We start from the raw sequence: 11,290 nt of genomic DNA, 5'->3' as shown, positions 1-11,290 counted from the left end.
CGAAAAATTACAAATGATTCATTTCAAAAACCAAAATAATAATTAAAAAAGTTTACAAGACAAAAATAAGTAAAAACATTCTCTTTTTTCAGATTTTCTTGTCTTTGGATTTACAACTAAAAACAATTAAGTACAAAAATAGTAAAATAAATTTTACAATACAGGTGCAACAGAAAAAAATGTTAAAAACATTTTATCTATAAAAAATTCGAAGTTATGAGGGTTTCAATTTTGTATTTTGACTCTATTTATTTATGTTGGAAAAATAATTTTCCAAGTTTTTTTGCTATACGCTATTAAAAAAGGAAACAAGGAAACTGTATCCTAAATTGTAATTCTGTTTAATGTTATTTGTGGCTTTTATTGGCAAAATTTTTGTACCTTTACTAAGTAATTGTAAAAAAACATATAAAGTCTGTTTTTTTTTTAAATGGAAATGCCAAACCGTCTTAACGTTGGCACCACTAGTAAATCCATTCATGGTAATTTTAATAAAGGAAGTTGTCAGTTCCGGTTTTTTGAATTAATTTAAAAACAATGTCATTAAACGTCAACACAAAAAATCGTGTAAGAAAATGTTGAGACGAAACACCAAAAAAGAAACAAATTCGGTACCGCTAACCGTTTTTAGAAATTTGAAAACGAATAGTTCGCAAGCAGGAAGTTAGAAAAAGGGCCCGTTCAAATGTAGACGCAATTTGTAATGTAGGTTTGCTAAACATTTTCAATTTTTGGCAAGAACACAAAATAAACATGAATGAGAAAACCTCGGAAAGAACGTAATTAAATTAGTGTCTTGTGCATCGTTTTTGAAGAACGAGTTGAAAAAGTAACAACTAAACTAAATTTCAATAAATTACACAAAATTTATTGCCAATTATCATAATATGTACCTACTTGCATCTTTTGCTAAATAACTTTTTTTCGTTTAATAGTAGATTATGTTATTAGGAGTAAAAGTGATTGTTTATGTGGCGAAGCTGAACGTTCATTTTGCCGAACGGAGTGAGGCAAATGGATTCAGCTGAGCCACATAAACTCACTTTTACTCCAAATAACATATACTATTTTATCTGCAAACGATTCAGATGGAACGAAAAGAGCAACACACCAATAATCAAGTAAATCACCTCAATAATCAGGACGCTTTGCAATAAAATCATAACAAACGTCACGCGTCAGTTTCGGAATGTGTGTTGAGATTTCGAAAGTGTTGATTGATTTAACTGGTGAATAACTGGTGTAGTTTATAGTGCAAAATGTCGAATGCTGATAATCTACCTTGTACCTCTCCAGAAAATGCTGAAAAAGCGAAAGGGACAAGAAAGAGACAACAGTGGTAAATGTCAAAGTAAGTGTCAAGTAAAAGTGAAAACGCCTAGGCGTAAAAACAGTGTTTTTACTCCATGTCTGAAAAGTAAAACTTTAACCTGTGTCATTTAGTCATAAAAGTGGTCACTTTTGTGACGTTTGCAGATAAACATCCTTTTTCTTCAAAGTTTTTGTAGCAAGAGCCTCATTTTTGTCCATAACATTGTACTTACTTGTGGTGTGTTTCTATCAAAATTATTAGCACTGAATTCTGTCTTTGGACCTGAGGTAGTGATGTCTGTCCTCAGGTATTCAATTATTTGCTCTTTCAAAGAGCAAACAGGCACACAAGATTCATAAAAGTCAAAATTTTGACAACATCTCAATTTGAAAACATAACCATAACATTTTTTTCATGTTCCTGGTATCTTATCTTACTTGAAAATTTTCTCTGGGGCGCGAGTTCTGGCGCATCCTGTATTACGTTTCCTAAAATACAAGTAAAAAGGTATAGTTTTCCAGACGTTGTTATCGACTTTTTTAAAAATTGGAATAACTTATAATTAATCAGTTTAATAAAAACAATGCGTTGCTATACATAAAAGAATTAAAAAATATTATCTAAAACATCAGCTTGCATTGAGGTAAGAACATATTTTTATCGCTGCTTTTTATTTATTTTCCTTACAATTCCCTAAGAAGTGTTCTAATGTTTCGCCTTTATAAAACGCTCTCTGGAACGTTTTTAAGGCTACTTTACGGTTGCATTGTGTAAACATCAATATTTAACATTTATCCTGACGTCGAAAACAATACTTTAAGGGTCAATTCTATATGTCCATAAATTGTTTACAGCCCATTTGCTGAAAATTGCTTTTATCTTCTGTTTATTTCTGTAATCATTGCCGTTTAGAATGTCCTTGTTAACAACCCACTTAAAACTGTTTGAGTATAATTACAGTAAAATTTTTGCTTGTAAGTATGTGATTTGTTTCAGAAGATGGTAAATAATCTCTACGTAGGATCACATAAGTCTTCATTTTCACCCTTGAAAACAATATGCATAAAATTTCATAAAACTCCATCTCGTTAAGGATAAATGAAGTCAAATGTCCACATTTGATAACATCTGTGCATACCATAAATACATAATTTAATAGTACAATCAGTTTTATGTTTGTTTGCATGTAATTTTGTTACTAATAGTATTTTCCAGAGACCTGTCACCTGAAGCACTATGATGGACCAATTTATTTACAAATCTCAGGTGGCAAGATAACAACGTTAATTTACTAAAACTAAACTGACATTTCCTGGTTTTGGTCTTTAAAGTGGCTGCATTTTATAATAAACGTGAAAAACAACCGGAGTTCGCAAACTGACACTTCATTTTTTTCACCCAAAATGGTATCGACGTTTCCATCTGCTGACAGTAAAAAAGCTTCTTTGAAACTATTGACATGTATTTGATTTGGCCATCTCGAGTTTATGAAATTGAAAAAATAAAACCAATTTTTGTAAAACTTAATTACTCCTTTCAATCAGATCAACACTATTTAGCAACGATCGAACAGTTAAATTTTTACTGAGGTTTAATCGTACCCGAAAACGGGCCTAAATCACGTAAAATCGAATCAGCAGCTTTAAATGTTAATTAGTTAAAAAAAAAGAGTTCTCTTAATGCTTAACGACTGTTATGCCATCTTACTGATAGAATGCAACATTGACAGTAAATATGTAATGTCGTATGTAAAACATGCCTCGTTTGAACCTTTGTATTCATTAAAGCTATCCTATCGACCATCTAGGATACTCAAATACTTCTCTATAACTACAGTAAGGAAGTTTCAGTGCAAAGCAGTCAATAGCTTCCCCATAATAATTTAAAAAAAAATATTCAAACAGCTCTGGTCGTTAAAAGTTTTTCAAACTGGTGCAGAACTCGTGTTGCTGTGTTATTATAAATGTATGTGAAGACATTTTTGATAAAACTAAATAAAGATGGGGTTCTCATATAAATTGAATTTCTTTTCGTTAGAAAATTGTTTTCGGGGGTGCACATATTGTTCTAGTATTACATATATTATACCTACACAAAATTGATGAGGTCTGAGCAGCATTAAGTACTCCCATAAGGAGTTTAGGTATCAGGTTTCCAGTCTTTAGCATTCAGGAGCATTACAGTAGCCCTACCGTTATAAATAAAGTAATCTAAAGACACTTTTATGGATGTTTGGTGTAACCAAAACGTGCTTAAAGCATTATTTTGTTGAATTAAAAAGTATGGTTAACAAAATTTACAATAGTTAACAGATTTTATTTCTTATTAAAAATCTCTGTTTTCAAGTTTAAAATCAATTTTTTTAAGCAAGCATATTCTTGATATTTTTCCTGCGTGCCATAAGTAGATTCTAAAAAAATTCTTGCCAACAAATATACTTACATTTTATGTACTATTTGGTAAACATACTGACATAATTTTAGTATTAAATTCTTACATTTAGTGGGGTTGAAAGTTGTGATAAGCACGAAACTTATCTAGATATGTTTAATTTTCGAGCTTTTATAGGATGAAAAAAGCAACTTGATCGAAATAAATTTAATCATTTTAAAGTGGTTTTCATAAAAAAGGTAATTTTATTTTTGTTAGAATACCGTTAAATAGTATCTATCGTCTAGAAGTATATTTCATTAAATTAAATGCATTAAATACAAAATGTTAAACAGCCAGTATATTACCTGAAGGTTAAAGCCCTTTTATTTCCATTTGATAAATTTTTGAGGAAGTCTAAGTAGAATATTATGAATATAACATACATTTAAACAGAATTATAGTTTTAAAAGTGTTTTAAAGAAAAAATTGGGTTTTGGTGGTTAATTCTGTTTTGCTCTGAGGTACAGATATCCATTCTGCAATGTGAGATGACATAATTGTCAAGCAAAGTCGAAGACCGACTGTAATATGAAGTTACGATACAAAAATAGTACAATATTTGTCCTACAACCACTATCTTAAAGTGAATTAACATGGATCAGCAAGATGTTCCGAGAAATCGATTGGCGTCTAGAAAACTGCAAAATTCTTATAGTTATAGTTGAAATAATATTTTGGATATTTTTGACTTTATCAGCAATTTTCTATAACTAACTATTTAACGTAGGACAATGATTATCTTTTTTTATATGATAAAAAATTTAATTTGCTTTCCAACTCTTGGGGGTCCAAAAGACTTAAAAAAGTACAAAAACGTTGCATAAATGTAAGAAATTAATTTTTGAAAATTTTTGTGTAACTTTATGTATGGAATTAAAACATTGAGAGAATTTTACTGTCAAATATAATAATAAATTCAATTTAAAAATCGCTCAATAGAAAAAATAGTATAAAAAACACGTGTTACGACCTCACTACTAATAAGGCCCCTTTAAAACACTTTGTTTTTTAAAGCATTTTGACTTTGTTTTCAAAGGTATTTTTAAAAAAGCAAAACTATATGGGCTTGTTCAGCACACACCATTTTTTTATTAAATCTTTCAAAATACTTTTGTTAAAAGCTAACAAACAACAAACAACAAACAACAAACTTTTTTAAAATATTTATTTTAAATGAACAATACAGGATGCGCCAGAATTCGCGCCCCAGAGAAAAATGCCATATAAGGTAAGATACCAGAAACATGGAAAAAATGTTAAAAAAATTTATCTATAAAAATTTCCAAGTTATGAGGGTTTAAAGTTTGCACTTTGACTCTATTTATTTCTGTTGGAAAAATAATTTTCCAAGTTTTGTTGCTATAGGCGATTATAAGAGGAAACAAGGAAGCTGTATCTTAAATTGTAACTCAGTTCAATGTTATTTGTGGCTTTTATTGGCAAAATTTTTGTCCCTTTACTAAATAATTGTAAAAAAACATATACAAGATCATCAGTATCATTAAATAGATATAAAAAAATGTCAAATGTCAAAAAATAAATGTCAAAATTTTTTGACAGATAGAATTTTTTAAACATTTTTCCATGTTCCTGGTATCTTATCTTACTCGAAATTTTTCCCCGGGGGCGCGAGTTATGGCGCAGCCTGTATAACTCTGGCTACGCCACTGATCTAGGTGCTTGATTTTAAAGGACTTTTGCCTCACGAATTTACTTAATATAAAATTCTTGTATTTCTCTGATAACAGAAATATGTAAATCTGAACTAACTGAGAGCAGCCCGCCAATAAGAATACCTTAATTTTTTGGTTAACAGCTATTATCGGAGATATGTAGTTAGGATTGCATTGACTAATTAAAGCTTTTTTCACATAATATTTTCGGTAAATTTAATATAAAACTAAGAAATAAAAAAGCCTTGATATTTTTGCTCATTACACTTCACTTGACAAACCTAATAACACTAGTTTACTACTTAACTACTTACATACACAATTTAAATTCAATTTCTTTATCAAAGAAACAGAATAAAAGTTGGATACTTATAATATGGAAACGGAAACAGCAGCTATTTCTTAATAAAATCCAAAACTAGGTATAACAACTAATCTAAAGTTACGCTTTTTTCCGTAAACAATCTGATTGGTGCGTTAAAGTTCTATTTTACTTAGAAAACAGTCATCAAAGTTGGAGAATGACAATAAATTTGCTCGTCATTGCCTTAATTTAGTCAGAAAGAAAAATTGGCTGCAGTAATCTCAATGGTCAGTAAACGCCGAAAACATACAAGTGTTACAATTACCTGGTAATCTAAGAAATTTCCATATCCCATGTGGTTACACGGACAGGGACAGTGCTGGATGTGGTATCTCAGTTCCGGATCCAGCATCCACGGGTCCGGCTGGGTCCCGTGGCCTGTGTTGACCATGGGGCCGTCGCATCACGGCTGCATTGATCACCTCGTGCTACCTGCACTGACTGTCGAGTGCCTGGAGATGCTGTTCCTGTTACCATGACAGCGTCGCGGCGCAAGCGATGTACCAGATCGGCGTCGTTGACGCGGCCTTATTGTGGTCCAGGTGTCTATCCGGCCCCAAATAACAGGGTGTTCATGCAGACGCTTACAGTGATGTGGCCCTTTCGGGGCGAGATCTCGTGCGCGGCGTATAAATGGGACCAAATTGGCTCATAAATATTTTACATGCGGTGATTGTGACGGAAAATTGCCTCGACGGATGAATGCCCCTCGCATGTCTTTCAAGGCAGAGTTTGTTTAGCCTGGAGGGACGGTCGATAAGGCTGTGGACTCGCGCATGATTGTACCTGTTGCCCGTGGTCCACGGGGATGCTGAACGGATACCGACCTCATTATCGTATACATACATAGCGATTAGGATAATTAGTGCGGGCTGTGATGTGGGACGAGACAACGCACACAATTTTCACGACAAACTATCTAATTTAGACACTACATACACTGCTTCAGGTAAATGGTGTTGTATGCATAGCCATCCATATGTTACCCCTCCTTTTAAACCCTTAACACTCAAACTTACGAAATTGTATCAATTTATTTTTTGGAAATAAAGAAGAGTGAAAATAGTTATCTTGTTTACTCAATCCCGTGTAGAACATAAAACCATGCGCAGGGTTTAAGATAATGATTATAAAGGCTTGAGAGAGAATATTCATAAAAGAGTAAGTGGCAGATTTTATAAAGTGCAATTTTTTAAGAGTTTGCATAGCGACAGAAGAATTGACGTCTATTCTTATTTTTGTTACTACAAAACTTCAAAAAGCTTCTAAAATAAATATTTAGAAAAATATACACATGTAGATGTAAAAATAAGTGAGTATTTATTTAAATAAACTTTTCTTTTTGCAACCTATTTTAAATTTCTTAAAACCGGAAATGTATCAATTTTAAAGATTTACTGCTCAAAGGGTTGGTTGGCTACACATCACGTAGAAATATGACACGGAGTAAAGTTCGGCGTAATATCGTTGATTACTTTGTTTCAACGGTTATCTTCAAATTTTAAGACCCAATTTAAAGTCATGTGATTGATGATAATGGTCACGGAAAACTCGTTCTCCTAAAGTCAATATTAATTAGAAAACTTAATGAAATTAGCCTTGTCCCAATATTGACATCCAAAATCTTACAAAACTTAAATTTATGTTCCAAAATTATCACCTGGATGATTCTATTATTTTGTTAGCGTTCATAAAACTTAGAAATTTTTTAATTCAGAAATACATTGTTTGTTTTATGAAAAAATCTTAGCCGTGAGTTGAAAATTTTTTATTACTGTGCCCAAGACAAAATGAAACAAAACCAAGCTGTTTCTGCTTTCACTTATCAATAATGACTTTCCACACAAAGCATAATTTTGGATACAATATTTTTTTTAAATCCATACGCTTTATAAAACCTCTATTTAGAAAATTATAATTGTGTGATTGAAAATTTTAAAAATTGCAATTAGAAATCGAAAACAAAGAATATTACAACAGACTTAATTCTTTTTTCTTTTTCTAAAATTACACATTTTTTTAACATTTAAACTCTAACATTACTTATTTCAAAAATTTTAGTTTCAGTATTTAAAAACCTTATACAGGGTGTTCCATTTTTATTATTACAAATTTAACCAGGTGATAGAATATTCAATTTTAAGATAAAAGTTTCCGTTTCCTATAAACATATATCGAAAAATGTTATGTAAGGGAGCCACATCCCCTGAAAGGGGTGCATCTTTTAATGGATTTTTTCCAATATTTCAGAAACCATCGTGGATAAAATTACAAAATTTGTTAACTTTTTAATTTTTATATAATTTTATAATTTGATAACCTTTATACACCTAAATGAATTCAAAGATAAAATGTCGAAATTTTTACTCAGGGGCGTCCTAAACTGGGGGATTTAGGGTAAAAGGTACCGTAACTATTTTGGCGGTTGGTTTTTGCCACTTTCAGCCACAAAATTCTAAATTTCATAGTTTTTCACAAAAAAGAGGTCTCTTGCGTTTTTTCGATAAAACTTAGCGTTTTTGAGTAAAATCAGTTTATAATTTGTCTTACAGACCATAAAAGGATAAAAATTAAAAATTAAATTTGTTTCACCGTTTAAGAGACCCGTGATTAAAACTTTCGACAACTAATCTTTAAATTCGTTCAGGTGTTTACAAGTAATCAGCTGTACCAACTCTTGTAATTTTATCTATTCTGCAATAGTGGAAAAACCCCTTTAAAAACGCATCTCTTTCAAGGGGTGTAGTTCGCATACGTAACATTTTTTGATACATGTTCATAGGAAACTTTTGTCTTAAAATTGAATATTCTATCACCTGTTTAAGTTTGTAACAATAAAAACGGAACACTCTGTATTTTCGGTAGAGTAACATTTTTTAATCTTTCTTATCGTTTTCTATATTCTTAATTTTTTCCAATTATTTTTTTTTATCTCAAATAAATTGTTTTCGGAATAATGTGTATGTTTGTTATTACATTGACAGCGTCAGTCAAATAAGTCTTGGAAGTAAGGAATTCTTTCATAAATGTCATAGTTTTTATTATTACATCACGACTAACTTGTATAAAATTCATTGTTACTCTTTGTTACCTATAACTTTTTAAAGAAACAAAATATTTAAACTTTTTTTTCTCAAAATGACATTTTCTATCACTGTCTATCTACCACTTGAAACATACTCTAACAACAAGTTGGATTATCAATAATTCAGTGTTGCCAGTTGCCAATTTTTTGTCACAATCATTTACAGACACCCCTTGTAATAATAATGTGTTCATTTTATTTCAGTTTTCTAATTGGCTAATTCAAATTTTAGCAAATCGCAAAATTAAATCAAATAAAATTTAGATACGTGTTTTTGTTAAATTTTATCACAGTTACAATTGTCCTAATAAAATAATTAGATAGACAAATCTTTTTAGAGCGACATTCCGCCTTTGGAAAAACAGAACATGCATCAAAGAGCCTTTTTGGGCAGCGGTTGGGCTCGAGGCGGTGCATCTGAAGTAGTCCGGCGGGCACATCCTGCATCCGGAGCACAATGGAACGTTCAAGTGGTCAGAGGTAAAGTGAACGGGAAATGTCTCTGGAATGCTTGCAAGGCGTTGAGTCTTGGCTTACTTTTAATGGTTTTAGGAGCAGCGATGGCCACAATAGGTAACTACAATTACTACAAAATAAAATATTATTTAAAACGCGTAAATCTTATTTTTCTAAAGAGATTATGATGCATGTTTTTGTTAATTTCCTTAACATAGAATCTCTACATTCTCATGTGATCTGTAAAAGCATTCATTCATACATCCGCTGAATAATAGTCCAGCGTGAAATCAATAAAATGAAACCATGCATCGCAACACTGCAAATTCTAAAACATTACACTGCAACTGTGACATGAAAAAAAAAATTATAAGAACTGAAATATCAACAATTAAATAATTCAATTTCATTAGAACGAAAACTGTAACTGTGTACACAAATGTGTTTCTCTTTTAGGCTACTATGCAGATCATCTTTCTATTGCTCAGGAAGTAAGAGGAAATCATACAGTACGAGTTAAAAATGAATCAAGAGGTTTTCATTTAAATAACCTCTCTTATGCAGGCCCTATAATCATGGGAGTAGGAGGTAAGTGTTTCTTTACTTTAGTAACGCAAAAGATACAAAAATTCCTTTAATTGGTGTTTATTTTAATTCTAATGTTTTAAAAAAGTCCAATTTATTATTGAAGAAAGTGTAGCAAAAACATGTAATGGTGCTGTGAGCAAAAAAAGCAAGGTAATGTCCTGCCCCCAGAGAGAATTGAACTCTCGACCCCTGGTTTACAAGACCAGTGCTCTAACCCCTGAGCTATGGAGGCCTCATGCATTGCAAAATTAAGTGCTAATTTTTCAAGGACATACTTATACCTGTATACAGTTTTTCCCCGGATTGAATTTACAAGAGAAAAAAAAAATATTTTTTTGTTTTACCTGAAACGGGCAAATATGTAATTAAAACTTCATTATTCTAATTTTCTCTGCTTTTTAAATCTCATCACATTGGTGGATTTATTTTTTTGACAATGATGTCACTTTGACAAATAAGTTTTCGCAAGTTAAATAACAAAAAAGGTTGTGAAAAACATAATTTTGATAAATAGCAACTCAAAGAAACAGCTTTAAGATAAGAAACTAAGTCATTTTTAACAAGAACTATCATTATTTAATTAATAAATGAATTGTCAAAATGACATATAGTTGTCAAATAAAACTGCCAATGTGATAGGACATGTCGAAAATCAAAGGGAAAATTAAGTTTTCACTGAATCAGTATAATGAAGTTTTAATTACAGATTTGCTCGTTTTAGGTGAAGCAAAAAATATTTTTCCTTTGCAGTTTTGGCGTAAAATCAAAGATAAAGATAAGTCCGGTAAGTGAGATATTACATTACGAATAAGATGTTTAATGAATATCAAAATGAGTATATCGAATGTATATCGTACTGTATGTATCATAATGTTTCAAAAAAATTCGCTAAAAAATTAATCTGACGGTTTATTGTATCAAAAATACAATCCGATAAGTTACTCTTACCGACTCTGATACTGTAATAGCTCATTTAGGGACAGTATAAAATAACATTTATGTATTAAGAAAATAAACAACCATTTTAATTCCCAGACTTTCAGAGACGCATACAAAATTTGCCTCCCAACAGACTAAGTTAATAATAATAGAAAAAAATGATAAATTTGTAAAAAAATTCTGTTTATTCATTGCAGTTTTGAGTAAAAATCGGCATCAAGTTTGTTTATGTTAAAAATCACTAAAAAGACACAGTTCATTCAAATCCAGTTTATTTTTAAAGTTAAAATCGGTTTTTCACTTATTTTATTCCCTCGGAAATAAAGTACGAGTTTATTAAAGTCAAACACAAAGGCATAAAGCGTCACTTTAATATTTGTTTAATATAAAAAAGTTTGCTATTTATTTTAGGTATTTTGATCTACAGGATATTTTTTAGT

General features: G+C 31.0%; 2 protein-coding genes and 1 non-coding gene across 3 annotated transcripts in view; 1 reads left to right on the top strand and 2 right to left on the bottom strand.

The window, feature by feature from the left end:
- The window catches only part of LOC123014837 (dipeptidase 1-like), an 11,684-nt gene extending 5,511 nt beyond the window's left edge, over positions 1-6,173 (bottom strand). Inside the window, exons 1-2 of the mRNA XM_044414120.1 lie at positions 6,048-6,173; positions 115-116 (exon numbers count right to left, since the gene is read on the bottom strand). Coding sequence (XP_044270055.1) covers positions 115-116; positions 6,048-6,173 — 128 coding nt within the window. The remainder of the gene's footprint in view (positions 1-114; positions 117-6,047) is intronic.
- Positions 6,174-6,367: 194 nt separating this feature from the next.
- The window catches only part of LOC123014836, an 8,565-nt gene continuing 3,642 nt past the window's right edge, over positions 6,368-11,290 (top strand). The window contains exons 1-4 of the mRNA XM_044414119.1: positions 6,368-6,731; positions 9,206-9,440; positions 9,780-9,911; positions 9,997-10,061. Of these exons, the coding sequence (XP_044270054.1) occupies positions 9,236-9,440; positions 9,780-9,911; positions 9,997-10,061 (402 nt within the window). The 5' untranslated portion in view covers positions 6,368-6,731; positions 9,206-9,235. The remainder of the gene's footprint in view (positions 6,732-9,205; positions 9,441-9,779; positions 9,912-9,996; positions 10,062-11,290) is intronic.
- On the bottom strand, positions 10,071-10,143 carry Trnat-ugu. The gene has a single exon. It is a non-coding gene; the product is annotated as a tRNA-Thr (tRNA).

Source organism: Tribolium madens, unplaced genomic scaffold, assembly GCF_015345945.1.
Source record: "Tribolium madens isolate multiple individuals breed KSU strain unplaced genomic scaffold, Tmad_KSU_1.1 Scaffold_97;HRSCAF=244;Tcas5.2_LG3a, whole genome shotgun sequence".
NCBI classification, from domain to species: Eukaryota; Metazoa; Arthropoda; class Insecta; order Coleoptera; family Tenebrionidae; genus Tribolium; species Tribolium madens.
This window is presented reverse-complemented; position numbering and strand designations above follow the sequence as displayed.